Below are 17991 nucleotides of genomic sequence, written 5' to 3'. Positions count from 1 at the left end.
TTTGGGGAGTGAAAGAATGAACTCCAAAGTCATCCTCCTCATCCCTCTTTCTTATCCCTTTGCTTATGATTTTTTTGATTGGTCTTAAAAATATTCTAGCACGCTGAAGATATTATTAAATACTAAAATATTTCCCAGTAAAATATAATGGCATTGGAAATTTCACTTAGAAAATTATGTAATCTGGTATTGGTTCTGGTTTTTTCTTTCTTGTTTTTTGTTTTTTTTTTTCCTTTTCAGATCCCTGGCTCTTCTGATAAGAGAGATTCTGCCTGGTTCTGTTTTCCTTCCCTCAATGGATTTCTTAGCTGATCCTGTAAGACTTTGGAGCACAGGAATAATCTTAATTTATTCAGTATTACTGTTTTCCTACTAAGTATGTTGTGGCAGAGCAAATGATGCACTATGATGGACTTGCTGTGCATTTTGATTGGGTAAAAGAAAGAAATCTTGTGGCTGATGTTTTTGTTCATTATAACTGGTTTGAGTGCTTAACTGACTGAACTGACTAAAATACAGTATTGGCATGATCTCTTAATGTATTTTTAATGAAGGACTGCAATTCCTGTCAAATGGGAGAATTCTGTGCTAGTATAAGCACCTTCAGATTGCTGCAACTACATTTAACCAAGGGCTCAATTACTTGAACTCTAGCTGTATGTATCTTTATAGCAGTGTAAGTAAACCAGCTTTTTTTTCAGCTGTATTGAAATAAATTCTTTTGTCCTTAATTCTGCAAATAAGAGGGCATTTATTTCTAAAGATGGAACACTGCCATCTTTTATTTTATTTATGCATGTATTTTAATGGGCAAAATTGCAATACTTATGAAGGTATCGCCTAGCTGCAAGCAGAAAGTACTGTAGCTGTGGAAGTATTAGTAGTTCATTAGATCTGCACTAACAGTAAAAATACTTTGTAGAGCTTTCCTCCACTGGGTAAAGAATGTTTCTGTGCAGGTCTCTTCAGAAATTCCCTGACTTTGTAAATACTTGAAGAGACCGTTGAAGGTTAATTCTCAAACATGTGTTGCCAGCCTTTGGGGGTTTTTTTGAAGTATTAATATAATCACAGGTTTAAACTTGGGCATAACATAGTAGTGAAATGATTTTCATCTGATTTGTTGAGTTTCTTTAATAGTAACTTTGTGTTGTGTTTTCCTGCAGGACACTGTCAACCATTTGCTGCTGATCTTCATTGATGATAGTCCAGTGAGTACTGACAAAGTTAAAACAGTAGTAATTTGTTCACCCATTAAGGAAGCTTTCTTACCCAATTGTCTCGTCATTTTTTTTCTACAGCCTGAGAAAGCAACTGAACCTACTTCTTCATTGGTTCCATTCCTTCAGAAGTTTGCAGAGCCAAGAAATAAAAAACCGTCTGTAAGCAAAGGCAACATTTATTTACTTTCCTGTTTTGAATAAGTGTTTTACTTTACCCGTTGTTTTTGTTCTACAACTCCTTGCATTATTTATGTACTCACTGAAAGTTTGAAAATTGGCTGACTGCATTTTTAACCTACTAAGGTCCTGAAACTGGAGCTAAAGGAGATCAGAGATCAGCAAGACCTTTTATTTCGGTTTATGAACTTCTTGAAACAGGAGGGGGCAGTCCATGTGCTGCAGTTCTGCCTGACCGTAGGTAAGATTACGTATGTGTGCTGAGGTATATTTGATGATCTTTAAAAGCTTTAAGCATTTGCACGTTGAAATAAATATTCAGTCTCAGAACTAGGCAGCGTTGTTAAGCAAGAGATTACCTTTCAGGATCTGTGTTCACTTACTTTAATATGTCCCAATTCTTGAATGCTAATCTTGGCAACATTAATGTCAGTGTGGACTGTAGGTCTTAATTGTACTTCTGCTTATTGATACAGGTTGGACATTTTAAAATAGAATATTCTTGTAAGAAAAAAGTTCTGGCCACTGATAAAAAGTACAACTGTCTTTTTTAAATATGTGGTTACTAAAGTATTACTAAAATGAGCTGTTCATCATGAAAAGCTTCTCATGTTCTTTTAGCTTTAAAATTCTGATTTCTGTAAAGAACAGAAACATAACAGGAACATTAAAGGTGTTGAAACCTTCTATTCAGTAACCTGTACCTTGGTTACGAAGCGTACGTTTGGTTTTATCATTACACAAGTGTTGTTTGAAAAGCCTTCTGTTTTCCAATGATAAGGTTTTCTGTGAAGTTTCTGTAAGTTAGAGTGGTTTATTTCAATTTTTTTGGTCAACTAGTAGTTAATTACTGGCTTACCAAAATAATGGGGGTTTTGTTTTTTTGTTTTTAGTAAACAAGTATTTCTGTGTTGCATAGGAAATAATGGGTGTGTCTTCATATCCCAAGGCCATACATACATCAGGAAGATGTGAAATTAAATTAGACTTAATCTCTTAAAATACTGCAGAAATCATTAATTGTTACATAAGAGAAATATAAATAATCTCTGTGCATGCAGCTTCTTATGTGCTTATAATCCTTCCAAACATGTTGGCTTTCTGTCAGAAAAACTCACCAAAAAACCACAAAGCAGTTACCTTTTCAATGCTGGTGGTACCTGCAGGGGGTTCTAAGCTGACTGTTCTAGAACTCTCTAGAGCTGCTTCCTCTAGCAGGAAGTTTACTCAAACTGTGGCTATTGCCCATGATAAATCTTTTTTCTGGGTAAACCTCAGCATTTTCTTCCTTCTAAACTTCTCTTGCATTCTCATAGGTGGCAAGTCTATAATAGCTTATAAAACAAGGAATGAGATTTAGGTCTCTCAAGTTCTGCTGTCCCAAACTGTCTACTGTAGGTGGTTCTTCACTTGTTAGAAATATTTTGGATAAGAAGCGCTTACTGAGGAAAATAAACCCAAAAAACCCCAGAAGGGTCTTGGTAGACTTTCTCTGAAGAAGTTTGTTTTTGTCTATTAATTGAAAAATGAATCAAATGCTACCTTATTTTCCCTTCTTTCTGGCTGGTAGTCATGCTATTAATGGGATGGGCCAATAAATCAAGTAGGATTGCACAATAATTGTGCTGAATAGAATTTTTATTTTGTCAGGGGAAGTTAATTCTCAAGTTAGTCTGATATTAAAGATATTATTGAAAATATTATGATGGGTTCGGTCTTAGGAATGAAATAGCAGCAGAATAGGCAGATGACTGGTATAAAGGGCTGTTGGGGCGCTGTGTGTGTCTAGCATGAACTGGAAATCATGCTAAAAGAAAACTACAATTTACAATTTGGTAATGTAGGAAGAAAAAAATTCATTCTTCTGATTCATTCTTCTGCCAGGAACAACTTCATGGATTTATCCTTAGTGTGATAAGGAATAATTAGTTTTAATTCCAGTATATTTTTAGTAATAATTTTATGAACAAATCTGAATTGTAGTTAATAAGAAGACAGCTACTTTTTTACCCGAGATTTTGAGATGTCTTCTGTTTCTATTCATTTAAAAGTTTTACAAATTACTATATCTGCTGGAAAATGAGTTGATTTTATAGGTTGCTTCAAGATGCTATTTGTTAGCCAAGTGGATCAACAAATGCATTTTCTTTCCTTTACTTCTCAGAGGAATTCAATGACCGAATTTTGCGACCAGAACTATCAGACACTGAAAAGATGTCTCTTCATGAGGAAGTACAGAAAATTTATAAAACTTATTGTTTGGATGAAAGCATTGACAAAATTAGATTTGACCCTTTTATTGTGGAAGAGATTCAAAGAAGTAAGTTTGAATTTGAAAGGAATAATTTACACTGGAATTTAAACAGCATTCTGTAATAAAGTGAAGACTGATTCATCTAAATATGATCAATCTTTACTTTTGTCATAGTTTTAAAAATTGTTACCCCCTTGCTATATTGTGATTAAGCCTAGTTTTGTCAGTTTATTTCTATTTTTTGTCAGACTTACAATAGCTTGCAAAGCAATCACAAACTCAGACCAGAAAAAACCTAAACTTTATATGTCCATATATATATATCTCTGTTTATAGTTACAAATTTTTTTTTATAGTTGCTGAAGGTCCATATGTGGATGTTGTGAAACTTCAAACTATGAGGTGTCTTTTTGAAGCTTATGAGCATGTACTTTCTCTACTTGAGAATGTTTTTACTCCCATGTTCTGTCACAGTGATGAGGTAAGTGTGAAAGATTTGAAGAGTAGTCTTAAAGCAAGATTGTATTTTATTTTTTTTAGGATACCCTATTTACAGCAGTCACATGCATGTGGAACTGAAAAATGTCTCCTTTTTCCACTTTAGTTAGCATGCCAGAGCTGGGACCAATCTCAGTAAGAGAATTGAATTTATTCTAGTTCAACACATCATCAACAGGATAAAAAAAACCACTCTTCATTTTTTTTATGTAACAATTTGTGTATATCACTATTATTACAAAATCCTCTCCGCCCCTTCTTTTATGATTGCAAATTTGGTGCAAAAGTAATCTGTGTGATAGGCATAGAACACTTCTAAGAATCTCTTTATTTAATTTTTAAAATAAAATGGTACTTAAAGAAAGATACAAAGGTTCTATTTAGGTACCTTTAGCATTATCCATTCCAGCAGTTAAAAGTCAGGTGTCTGTTTTCAGAAAGGTCGTTCAAAGCAATTTACTAGGCATTTGAGATTGTTCTGTGGTTAGGTTCTGAATGCAAGTTTAAAAAAAAAAAAAATCCCCACACTGGGCCCACAGCTGCCTAAAGCCTTCTAATAGGAAACACTTCAAATGCAGGGGTGAGTCTGAATTCTCTTTCCTTTTAGAGTTTGTGTGTATAAATCAGGTTGCATGTTAAGCTTCTCACATTTATTTGAGGCAGAATATATTGACTTGTCCTGGGAACGGGTACTTACCTTACTTGGCGTTATTCTTAATTAAGTGTATTTCTCAAAAATGATATTGATGGTCATCTTTCCCATAATAGCTATAATGCTTCAAATGCTTGATTTTTAACAAGGAGGAGACATGGATTTTGGTGCTTAATTTTAGTCTCATTTGTTTCTGTTTTTGTTTTTTAATCCCAAGACTACGTAAAGTAAAATAAGTAGTCCTGGGAGCACGCATTGCAAATTTGGTCTGTCCTTTCCCAGATTAATATTCTAACTGCTAGATTATGGGCAGCTTGCCTTTTACTTCTGTTCTTGTTTCCTGAATTCTGCAGTGTCGTTGCATAGTAGCCCTTACCTCAGTTAACCCAGTGTTTTCTTTGATACCTTATTTGTCTGTCATAGTACTTCAGACACCTTTTAAGAGGAGCAGAGTCACCAACACGCAATTCAAAGTTTAACAGGTAGGTATGGTAGAATCTTTAAGTGGTTTTCTTTGTTTTTTAGTTAAAAGCGTCAAAATATTAAACCATTGGAATTTTGCTACTGCCTGATACTAATTTGACTAAATTTTTAGCTCTGCTTTTTTTTTTTTTAAATGGACAAATTACATACTGAAGGAGCAAGCAATATTATACAAGATGTCTCTTTGCTTTGAAGTGTTTAAAGTGTCATTAAAGAATTTAAAATGTGATTTAACATTTCAGAAGGGGGAAGGGGAAAATAAATGTAGAGTGAGAATAAGATAATGTGGAAATAAAGTGGTGATTTAATTGACTGTATATATGAATACCATTTTGTTAGTGCAAAGCTGGGTCTTCTTGGATTTCAGGTCTTACAGGGATAGGTACAGCGTACCCTGCATCTAACCAACCTGGTCATGCAATGGGAATCTCCTCTTGTTGTGACAAGGAGGATTTGCCATTTCTCCTAGGTCAAATGTGTTTTCTGTCCCCCAGCTCTCCCCATTCATTGCAGAAATGTAGCGTCAGAAGCCTTGTTTCTGGGTTTGGGCTGTATACTTACAGACCACCTTCGGGCTCCTTAGGGCCTGTGAAGGAGAAGAGCATCTCCTGTGGTATGGATGGATGATCTTCCACTGTGGGGATGGGTTGAATAAGCTTGAGGTCTCATAGTTTGTCTTTCATTTTATGCTGGATGGCTCAGTCATAGACTAGCCCAACTGAATTGCTCTTATGGTCTAGCCAAAAGACGGAAAACTTCAGTGAGAGTCTTTAATTTGGATAGGCTTTCTTTCTTGGTATGAAGTAAGATCCACGGTGCTGTAGGAAATACTAGTGTTTGTCATCTTAGATTACTCTTCTAGAGGAGTAATAGCAATTTATTTAACTTTTTCTGCTTTCATTAGAGATACACCTAGCAGCAGCCCTCTTGATTTGCAGCCTTCTGTGAGGTGTATTATTGCGAGATCCCTTTCTCCCCTGCTAACGTTCTTCAAAAACTACATGATCGTTTTCTTTAATATATCTCCATTGGTGACATCTAGTGTGTAGTCTTTATAGTTCTTGTAGATCCAGGACTCAAGCTTTGGTGTAGTGCTTTCTCAGATTGGTGCTGATAAGCTTCTGTTTCTTAGCAAAGAGGAATGGAAGGCACCTAGACCAAACTGCATTTCTCCCCTACGTGATGCTCCACTAGGAATGGTGACCTTAAAACACACTCCAGCTTCTGTCGAAGATGGCTACAGGGTTTCATCCAGACCTTTAAATCTGCCTTCTGGTATCTTTCCCAAAATTATTTGTGTCAAGGGTTGAAAGTATCCTGCCATACACTTCTTAAATCTAGTTAAAGTATGAAAACAATTAGGTCACCTCCTTGGTGCTTTGCTTTCCAAAACAGAAAGGGTGAAATTACAGGCTGCCTCTACCTGGAGTTTTTGAAATACATCTCTAGCTACAAAATAAGCAAATTTTGTTTGGGGACTGGTATAACATATTCCCCTGGAGTTCGAACAGCATCCATAGCATTACTGAAAATGTATCTCTCTTAAATTTTAGACCAACTTGAATGCCCTGAGTATATATGCTGGTTTATGATATGAGATACTGTATGTTCCTGAAGTGGTGCCTCAGTGATTATTTCCATGAAACAGAGGTCCTATCTGCAAGTAGTTTGCCTGTTGCTTTGGAGTTTCCCTCTGAAGAATCTGGTACAGACAGTCACTGCCAAGGGAAAAAAAAATAAAAGGTTACTTACGGAATTATTCCAGATGTTATCCATATGCACATACCTTACCCTGCCTTCTCTTCCCTATTCTAGCATTAGTTCCAGTTGAGAGAAATTATATGCAAAGAGATGAGTTTTGTTTCCCATATCTTTGATGCTTTGCTAGGGATACTGTGTATGTATTGCATAGATACTGCTGGTTAAAAAGTCAGATCAAGTAGTAGATATGAAATCTTAGTGGAATGTACATGTGGGTAATGTGTTGAAAGATTTCACTTATTGTAAGACAAGAAAATATTAGAGCAGTTTCTAGAAAATACAAGTGGGAAAGAAGGAAGAAGTGACTATCTGTGTAATTTCTGGTTTGAATCACTTCTTTGAACTGTACAAAATAATCGTAGCTTTTTGTGTACAAATAGGACAAATAATGTGCTATGAAAAACTGCTAAGGTAATAGATGAGAAGTCCCAAGTATTTCTGGAGCGTAAAGAAGTCACATTGAGGATATTCTGATAACTCAATAACTAGCTGTGGTTGTCAATGGTTTAACTCCGTAACTGATCTTTTCCATCTAATGTTTAATGTGTGTGGCCAATGAAAACTGATGTTTTAAATTCCAATTCTGGCAACTTAATTTTTGGTGTGTGGAAGAGAGGACAAGAATTCCCTTTCCCTCTCTCATATTTATGTATTTATAATACATTACTACGTTACTTAAAGGTACTCTGTGTTGGAAGTCTTAACAAAAAAAGAAAAGCCATTATGTGATATTAGCTCCCAGATTTCTGGATGGCTGTATATCTGCCTTGATTTTCTGCACATCATGACCACATATAGAAATAGATGCATCCTGATTTCTCATCGTTGGGATAGCAATAGAATTAAAACATTTTTCCAGTAAAGGACCAAGTAAAAAAGATATTAACAATTTTGGGGAGCGGTTAGGAGTAAAACCCACAGAATTAAGTGTGTGCACACAAACAGTTGTATGCAATGTAATTGTTTGTCACCATCAGTTCCAACTTGGTAGGTTATGTTTCCAGCTTCACAGTTAACATGGCTAAAGACAGTATAAGATGCCTTAGAATCAGTTCCTCTTGTAGAACAAAATCTAAAATTTGAGTATTTTAATCCCGTATCAGTTTGCCTAGAATTCAGTAGCTCCAGTGAATTAAAATCATGTGTGCGGTGACTGTGTTTATGGTTAATCCATTTAAACATCTCGGTTGGAATTACTGAGTTGATGGCTGAGGCATTGATTCCATGTACCAGGTTATGTAAAATGTCAAAAATACATGACAGTTCTTAAAATCTGTGAAATTAAAAAAAAAAAAAAAAAATTAATAGTGGTTTTTAGTATATCTAATACGGGGGGGGTAGGGGGTGGTGTTATTACATAAAATAAGTCCACAGCCTTTTCTTTGTATTAGCTAAATGAACTAGATTCCTACGTGACTTCTGAACATACGTTACCAAAAAAGTTAGCTGCCTGTTTGGCACTACAGGTAACTTTAAGAATGAAAGTCATTCTCTATAAATTGGTAGCTGCTTGTGCTGAATGTCAGTGAAGACCTGAAAGTTTCAATAACTGAGGTTTTAAATTCAGAGGCCAAGATTGTGGTGATGAAATGTACAGGTACTGTTTGCATTTCACTTTCTGAAGGTTTTAAGTCAGGAGCTCCTAATTGTACCACGTTTTTTATTAATCTGTAGTGATGGTCGAAGCCTATTCAGTTTTGTTGGGATAGGTCTGTCAAATTTGGTTGGTTGGGGGTTTTTTGTGGGGTTTTTTTGTTTGTTTGTTTTTTTTTCCTTTTAACATTATTTTCTCCTGGGCTCTGAGGTAATTTATGTGCCTGTTGTTGCAGAAGTAGCCTGAGTTTGGATGACTTCCGGTAAGTCTATCTAACACACGATAAATGTTGTGTGTTAGTTACACTGCATCTATCATGACTGCATCACACAGCCTTTATAACAGCAATTAACTGTCCATTTTATTTGTAAAAATGTGAATGTATTCTCTGGACTAAACTGCATTTCTCCCCACAATAACCTTTACTTCCCATGTCCTCTTCACAAGTGTTTAGAAATTGCTTAATTACTAATTCCACAAGTTTGCAATGTATTAATATTGTTTGCTGTTAACGATTTGTCTGTTGTTGTTAGTTTTGAAATATATTTGCATAACTTGAAGAGCTTTTTTTTTTTGGCCTGTGACTGCTAGCTGCTCCAAAATTTCCTTTACTCCATGTCACATTTTCAGATCCTGTTTGAATTTTTTTCCACTTAACTGCTTGTTTTATCTTGCACAGCTGTGTCCAGGATGATCATTGCCTAACATTGCATGCAAATATAACCATTTTATGACTATTACCAAGCACTCAAAACCAGCAGTTCCCCAAATTAGTTCTCTCTGCAGCTTTTCTTGTGACTGTTATAGGTTTGATAGTAACATATGCTATTTTTTATAATTTGCTCTAGGTAGTCTGTGGTCACTCATTAATATCTTAATAGCTCTTCAGTGGTTTGTTGTCTCATTATTTGTGCCTCTTTAAATACATGCTATCCAAACTCAGAAAACAATTTTTTCGTTATGGGCTTTTCCTTCGAATTTGTCAGAGCATCAGTTTTTTTGTATATTACTCATACCATTCTTGAGGAAACATTATCAACTTCATTCTAAAGGTTAGGAATCAAGGTATATAGTCACTTTTTCTTTTATGTGCCAGTTCAGTGTATTGAGTTATAACTTGCTAGGGTGTCGAGCAATAAGAAGTACTTGCGATATAAGTGCAGTTCATTGATTTTTAAGTGCAGCTCTATGAGCTCAGCATTTCTCCTAATTGGGTGTAGGGGTTTTAGTCAGCCAAAAGAAAGTGGTACTCTGACCTCACATGGCATGTAAATATCTAGCTTGTCTGATACATACGACTTGTCTGGTACTTCTTGACCCGCAGAGGTTCACAATAGCATTCTTCAGCTGCATAGCCCTGGCTGATCACTTGCGAAGATCTGTTCAGTGTGCTGAATGAGGCAGGGATCCTGTGGGAAAATTATTTTGCAACCATCCACGATTAAAGAATGCCACAGTGCACAGTGGCACTGATGCAATCTTTGAACTGCAATTCCCAGCTATAGAGTGAACAACAATTGTAACTTTTTAATGTTATGCATGTGTGACTTCTGGAGCTTTAAAAAAAAAAAAAAAATGTATTCCAACCTCTTGTCACATCATGCATCAGAAATGTTGAAACCTGTAGACTCTCTGTTCAGGGCCCTGCCAAGAAAGCAACTAACTATAGAATGACAGTCTAATAATGCTGTGTTACGTGGATCAGCACTAGAGGGAGTGGGATACTTTTCCCAATGAGTTTTGTATATATATTTGTTGACAGTAGCGGAGTTAACAGGTCTTGAAAGACTTGGTCTCTATTCTGAACTGGCCGCCACCTCTCCTCTTTCTTCCCCCATGCCTTGAACCTGACCGTATCCTAGTCCCATCTCTTCCCTTCCACCTAGCCTCAAGTTCTTTCTCTTATTTCTGCTTAACCAGTGAATCTATTAGATTTTCATCCTGATACCTGGGGTTTTTTTATTTTTTTGTCTCTTGCTCAGTGTCCTCAAAAGATTGATCATCCTGTTGTCTGCCTGTCTCTGCTAACGTCCCCAGATTTTTTCCACGCTCATCTAATCTGGTTTGTGCTCTGCGTGCTTGCTCAAGGACTTTTGCCAAACCAGTCCTATGTTCTCTCCATGTGTTTTCCACCATGTCTGTGTGTACCCTCTTCTTATTCATCAGAGTTTGTTCTCAATTTGTGTCTCTTCCTGCGAAGAGATCCCATCCTAGTTTGTCACTTTATACCTGTTACAGTTTAGTGATTGCTCTGTATTGATTAGCTGTGATCTTTGGGCTCAGCACTGGGGCAGGAAGGGGTGGTTCTTAGCTATCAGGTTCAGTCCTGGCTCCATACAGCTCAGTACTGCGCTTCCAGGCAGAGCTGTATCCTGCCTTCAGCTGGAGCATGATCAGTGTGGGAAAGAACTGATCTGAGCCTGGAGTACTCTTATCAAATGTCTGAGCTTGTGCAAATTAATGTTTTTGCTCAAAATCTTGAGAACTGCACAAGTTTTCGCAGGAATGATGAAAACTTTTTCAACAGTCAAGCCAGACATCTGAAGTATTAACCCTTCTAGAAAAGCTGTCTAGTTTTGTCTGAATAAGGTTTGTATTTTGCTAGCCCAGTGATTAAGCTCTTGAACAAGATTCAGGTAGGTTCCTAATGTGAAAAAGTTCACTTCAGCACAATAACGTGGAATAAGTTGCTTAAAAATCAAGTAAAATTGTTCAAACATGGATTTAGACTACAAACAGCCAAGCAACCTTATTATCTTTGGTTAGCAGAGATAAGTAAGACAGATGGTGCCTGTTTTGGAGCTGATAACAATATAAGATAGAAAAAACAAAAGATTTGGAAAAACAGTGGATTATTTACGCGATTTTAGTCATGTACACAGTCTGGGTAAAATTATAAACAGGAAGATCATTAGTAACACAGGCATGCGTGTTTTGAGTCAGCAGTTGATGTTGTCAACATGGTTTTATGAGCAATGAAGACGCTTTACTTGCTGTCTCTGCTGTTCTGTTGGTAGTACTGTTCAGTTGTTAATAATTTTTTGTTTTAAAGGGAAAAGAAACACTTAGGATATTTTTTTGGTCCTCTAAAGTACTAATTGTGCTTATAATCTCAGTAATCTATAAAGTTCTTTTGAGTCTTTGATTCTGCAGTTCACTGTATTGATTTTTAACTCGACTATCAACTGTATTTATTGAATCACCATAAGTAACCTTAGGCTGATTCCATATTCAACAGAAACATTTTTCTTTCCAGGATTACTAGCATTTCTATGTAAGAAGAAATCTTCAGTGTCAGGTCTTGTGTAAGGGCGTAAGAATTGCTATAAAATCTGTTCTCTCAGTAAGGAGTGCACCTCCTGCCCAATTATCTTTCTTTTTCCATACCTTGTTGCTTTGTGGATGCTTTGTTATAAGTGCAAGACTAGTCTTCATCTTTCAGTCAGACTGGCTCTTGAGTCACCATACCTGGAGGTATTTAAAAGACATCGTTTAGTGGTGGACTTGGCAGTGTTAGGTTGACGGTTGGACTGGATGATCTTCAAGGTCTTTTCCAACCTCAATGATTCTATGATTCAAGCCAAGATTCTTCAGTTGCATCTGTTTTCTGTCATGCTCAGTCTTGCTCCTTGCACGTTCCTTTTGTCTGTCCCTAATGCTTAAAAGTCGAGATCTATCTTGAATCGTACATGCTTGTAAAATTCGGATGTTTTTGTAAAAAAGTGCATCTAACTACACCATTTACAGTACTTGGCGAGAGTGGATAAATATTTAAATATGAGTACATGGAAAAGGACAGTTAGTGACCTTCTTGGTGTGCATGCCTGTAGCAATACACAGTTTCTGCTGTCAAAATTGTTTTGCATAGTTAATTGTTTATTCTATGTCCTGCATTACTGGGATACTATTGTAAGACTGTTAATGTTTGCTCATGGTTAAGCATATGGGAATCTCATATCTCTTAAAAGTGTAATCAAGAAATTTTGCTGGTCATCAGAGAACAAATTTGCCATAAATGAATTTCAATTTAAGTGCAATTGTAAATATTTTGGCTACTTGTTTATAGAGTTGCTTCTCTTATCTGCAAATGATGTGCAATGGCCTACTGAGCTGCTGTGTAATAATACGCCTTGTGTTGTGAACTCTGGCTTTTGTAATCCTAGGACCACACAGAAGAGAGGAGAATCTTTTGGAATCAGCAAAATAGGCAACAAAATAAAAGGTGTATTCAAGAGTTCTGCAATGGAAGGAGCTATGTTGCCTAACTATAACTTAAATGAAGGAGAAGATGACTTTGTGAGTAAAAGCTTTAAAATTGTCTTTTAGTCTTTGTTGTTGTTGGGTTTTTTTCTTTCCTTATTTGAAAATGTTAAGTTTCTGCCTTTTCTGCTGTCTTACTTCAGTGCAGGGTTTCCATGTGCTGGCTTCTGATTAAGTTACCTTGTTTTCCTTGTATTCATTCACAAGCCAAGGCCTCATCCCCAGTTAGTGTGCCTCTGAGCTTATTGCTTTAGTACAGAGAAGTACTAAAAGTAGCTGTGTCACACATTTTTGTAAGCAATGAATTTTTCTCTAAAAACTTGCCATGCCTTTTTATAATTCTGGATAATAAGGTATGCATAGGACTGCATGCATGGCTTTTCATCTGAAGCTTGCCATAAGACCTTAAAACCACGGATAAAGTAGTGGAGAAATTGCTGTCAAGTTGGTCTGTGATGCAGCATTTTCTCTAAAGACCATGATGCAAGTCCTTTCTCATTTGTCTTGGGTGTCTCCCTCAACTAATGTTTTTCTTTCATGCTAAACAGCAATGAATAGAGCCAATGGTGGAATTATTGCATGGGACATTGGTATCTGAAGCACAGTTGGGGGACAAATGGAAAATTTTAAAAAGAGAAGAGGAAAGAGTTGGTCAGAAGCTATTGGTAGTCATGGATTTCTTACAGTGTGTCTGCCGATTCAACCTTTTGTACCTGTTCCTAACAAACAAAACATTTAAGCATTTATCACCTTGATAAGCTGCTAGCTCATTTTCCACAACCTGAAGATAAAAGTGTAAATACTGAGTTTATATTATTCACCTTCTTCAGAATTGCTTTCAGAAGAGGGTGGGAAGGACTCAAAACAACCTATCTAGAGTTCTAAGTTGCCTTTTTTTTTTTCTTTCTTTAAGAGGAGAAAAAGAAGGCATTTTTCTGTAAAGGCTAAATCTTCATATAAATCATGTCTTTAAGAGGGCAGAACTGTTGCAATTAATTTCTTGGACAGTTAAGTTCTTGTTGTTGTAACCTCTCTCTTTTTGAGGTGAGATTCTAATGAAAATGGGTTAATTTTGCAGCATTGCTGTGGTAGATTCTGCTAGCCAAAGGGCGTGGAAGTATAATTCCCCTATAGCAGAGGAATTAGTAGAAGTATACTTGAAGCAGTGGAGCTCAGAGAAGGAACATGTTTTTGTGCCAGAGCACAAGAAGTTACTTGTGAGAAGTTGCTGAGTTCGGGGGGGGGGGGGGGGGGGAGAGAGAGAGAGACAATATAGAGTCTAATCCTTACTAAGGAAGGTTTTCAAATGGACAGAATGGTTTTAGCTTAGGCAAGAATGGAAAGTTTTAAGTGCAGCATTGTCTCAAATCCCTTCATTAAGTAAAGGGAGGATACTACATTTTTACTAAAACCACCTTAGACAAAGTTTGAGAAATACCTAAGTCCCTTCACTTGGTAAGTGTGGATGGGAAGAAGAAACAGGAAAAGAAAACACTAAACTGTTGTAAGGTTACTGTGTGTCTGAACAGCTGGACAGAGCCGTGACTTCGCTTCATGAGTGAATACTGAACATAGAGTTCAACACGAATTATGTCACAGTAAGTGCGGAGGTGTAGTTTCCTAGCAGGCACCACAGGGTCAGAGGAAGAGCTCTCTGGGTTAAGAAAAATGTGATATGGGAAACGACGGTATAGTTGTGAGATGGTGGCAGTGCAGTATATAGACTTAGCAACTTTTTGATTAGCTTATATATGGAGGATATGGGAGTTATTTCCTCCTACACAGATCCTAATTAGGTATTTAAGTAACTGGTGTTAATGTAAGCTTGGTGGATTCAAGGTAAATACAAGGTAAAGAATGGCAGTGAAATGGAGTTCTGTGCATTGTGACAGAAACCGAAGAATGTCTTTGTTTTTTTCTTTTTTCTCCTTTTTTTTTTTTTATGACAAAGTCATGTTGGTTGCAGTTAAAGCCTATAGGAAACATGCATTTAGTCTAAGGAAATCAAGTAGGGATAGAAATATGTGATAGCAGCTTTCTGTGGCTTTGGGCAGCAGCTTTGTAAGCTGCTAACATGATAATAGTAATTCCACGAAACCACACTCCATCTTTGTCAGCTAAATTTTAAATATAGCAAAAGATACTCTGCATATTAAAGCACAGGTATTGTTTCCAGGGCAGCCAGAAGACCTCTAGACTTGAATTTGTGACTTTGTTGGATAAAACAAATGGAAAGAGACTGAGGCAGGCTATAACTGTTATAGGTTGGTAATCTGTTTAGAAAGAGGATTAAAAACCCCAGAAATTCATGCTTCCTGGCTTAATGTAGGTGCTGTGGTTGTCATAGTGGAAAAGCCTGCAGATTTACATAGTATCATTACCAAAACCAGGCTAGAAGTCAGGTGAGGGGTCGGTCTGGTGAAAAGAGGTTATGAGTGTGTGAAACTTTGCTGATGATTCAATACAATCTCGGAAGGGCTGAGTGAAGAAGGCAGACAGGGAGGTTGTGGCCCCTTTATGAGCAGTTCAAAAACAACTGACCCCTACCTGCTTTAAGATCTTACGCTAACTGTACAGTGCTGGGACTGTAATCACTGTATCAACCGATAGGATTAATGGTAGGACATGAGAGCTGCAAGTAGTGGTAAATTAAAGAGAAGGAATCAGAAAATGTAGGCAGGAGTTGAGTTTTGGTCAAGTCTGTTGCCTAAGCATTTAGTTTAGTCAAAAATTACAGAGCCAGGTAAGCCTGAGTGTTTCTAGAATGGTCTTGCATTTTTGCAAGGAGGTCTTTGTGGAGATTGTTTATTTAGTGCTAATGCAAATATACACATTTAGTCAGGATAGATTATAAAGTATTAATTTTGGCAGCTGATAGCGCAGCCCTCACAGGGTGAGGGAGTGAGTGCAAATTGCACCCAGTTAATGCTGCCTCAGCTGCAGAAACTTAGCTGTTGTTGGCTTGCAGTTGTTATCCTGAAATGTTGTTCTGCTCTTTCTATCCAGTGGTGACAACCATGTAAAGCCTGGGGAAGGGGGGAAATGAGGGTAAGACCTCATACAGAAGACTTTTTAGATGTAAAGCTACCTGACAACCCTGTTGTTGTGGTTCAGAGAGCATCTGTCCTATTTATTCCATTCTTTGGTGCAAGTTTGTCCTGCAGTTTGTGAGCCCTAATTGTTCACTCCAGGCTGGAGTTATTTTTGTTTGCTTTGTGAAAGAGCGCAGCCTGTGATTCAGCTCTCAAACAAACTGTGAACCACCTTAGCTGAGCGTGGTCTCTGTGTAGCGGCAACCGAGACTGCTCTTCACCTGTCACAGTTTCTCTTTTTATCAAATAATCAGGCAAGTGGAAGCAAAAACAAGTTTTGAAAAGAAGAGATTCAGTTAGTGAATCTACTGAGATCCGTTTTGGAAGACAACAGTCCACACTGTAACCAGTTTAAGGGTCATTTCAGTATTACACAAAGGCAAAACAAAACTGAAAACAGATTGCTCGTGTGTGTTGAAGCATTTATGCTTCAGCTGCAGTTGAGTCATGATCATTTGAATATTGTAGTGCAGACACAGCCAAAATTATTTCAGGGATGCTGTATTGCCTTAAAGCGTTAATTAGATTATCCCAATACAGGCAAAACTTGTTAAGCCACCTAGGCTTGGCCTTTGAGGGAAATTTGGCTTTAAATTATGAAGCTAAGGGAAAAGGACTTGAAAGTGGGATTCATGCTTTCCAGTTTGCTGTAGTTACACATGTTGTAAATGAGTATGTTAAAATCTCCTATTTTAACTTTAATAAGTGGCAGTACTCTCAAGTCTCTATGTGAAACTTACTAAAATAATGTACTTTTGAATTGTCGCTTAACTCTAACCTATCTCGACATAGTTAATAGCTCTGTAACTTGTGGTGGGAAGAGCAAGGTGCTGACTGCCGCTGCGGCGGGCACAGGCTGGAGGCAGGATGATGGGCTTGGGTGTTGCTCCTTGTCAGGCAGCGCCTGCCTCCTCACAGGGTTGCGATGTTTTAGAAGCCCTTGCAGCCTGGCAGCAGGCTAAATTAGATTCAAACAATTTCAGTTTTATAAGGAAACAAGACTACTCTTTTTTCACCTGCTTGCCTACGCTTGTGAAAATACAAAGAGCTCTGGGCTGCAGGAATAATTCAATCCCAGTCGCGGTTGTGTTGCACCTTGCAGAGCAAGTCAGATTCATGTGTCCACAACATACTCCGTTGCACTTGGCAGTGGGGGTGGGAGACCTGCTAGCTTGGTGCACTGTTGGCTTCTGTGTGGTGTTGTGTTTAGATAGCTTCTTGGCCTGACCTAGTAAGCTCAAGTCTTCAGTTTGGGTCCTAGTATGCTGAAAAATGCAGTGCAGCTAAATCTGCTGGACCCAAGCCGGTTCCTGTAGCATTCGGTCTGTGTCTAAGGCATTCTTCCAGCTGTCTCCTCTAGTACTTCTGTTCTCCCCCCTCCCCCTGAAGCATCAGATATGGAACTTGATAGTGTTATAAAAACTTTCAGTTCTCACTAAAAGCTTCTAACTTCAAATTAATTTGCAGTGGATCTAAAAATAGAAATTAATCTACTTGAAAACTCCATTAATGAAATGGGGGGGTTGTTCTTTTATTACTTAGTGACGCATACTTAAAGACTTGATTTATGTTTCATTATTGTATGTAAGTTTTGCAAAAGTAGACTGAACCAATTAAAATAGAACTGTATATCTTGATGTTTGGATCTTTACAGATTGAAGAAGGCGTTATGGTGATGGAAGATGATTCTCCTGAAGAGGCTGTTAGTACCCCAAATACACCCCGCAACCTTGCCGCGTGGAAAATTAGCATCCCATATGTAGATTTTTTTGACGATCCCTCCTTGGAAAGAAAAGACAGAAAGGAGAGAATTCCTGTGTTCTGCATTGATGTAGAGAGAAATGATAGAAGGGCAGGTATGCAGTGTTGTGGATAAATAAAATGTTATTTAAAAATGAACTCAAAATGTTCTAGTGTGCTGTACGCTGATGGCTGTTGCAGTGTATTTTGCATACATGTTCTTCTGATTTTTGGAATAATGACTTGACAATTCTGAG

General features: G+C 37.4%; 1 protein-coding gene across 2 annotated transcripts in view; it reads left to right on the top strand.

Annotated features, from left to right (window-relative positions):
• The window catches only part of SNX14 (sorting nexin 14), a 58611-nt gene that overhangs the window by 20570 nt on the left and 20050 nt on the right, over positions 1-17991 (top strand). Inside the window, exons 9-18 of one of the 2 annotated variants that reach the window (XM_076333173.1) lie at positions 241-316; positions 1167-1211; positions 1302-1382; positions 1527-1641; positions 3565-3720; positions 4011-4135; positions 5228-5286; positions 8878-8904; positions 12806-12938; positions 17649-17850. In XM_076333173.1, the coding sequence (XP_076189288.1) occupies positions 241-316; positions 1167-1211; positions 1302-1382; positions 1527-1641; positions 3565-3720; positions 4011-4135; positions 5228-5286; positions 8878-8904; positions 12806-12938; positions 17649-17850 (1019 nt within the window). The remainder of the gene's footprint in view (positions 1-240; positions 317-1166; positions 1212-1301; positions 1383-1526; positions 1642-3564; positions 3721-4010; positions 4136-5227; positions 5287-8877; positions 8905-12805; positions 12939-17648; positions 17851-17991) is intronic. The other variant, XM_076333174.1, reaches the window with a different exon arrangement.

The sequence above is a fragment of the Aptenodytes patagonicus genome, chromosome 3 (genome assembly GCF_965638725.1).
Source record: "Aptenodytes patagonicus chromosome 3, bAptPat1.pri.cur, whole genome shotgun sequence".
In the NCBI taxonomy this organism is placed as follows: Eukaryota; Metazoa; Chordata; class Aves; order Sphenisciformes; family Spheniscidae; genus Aptenodytes; species Aptenodytes patagonicus.
Note: the sequence above shows the minus strand (reverse complement) of the source record. Positions and strands in the feature narration are given on the sequence as shown.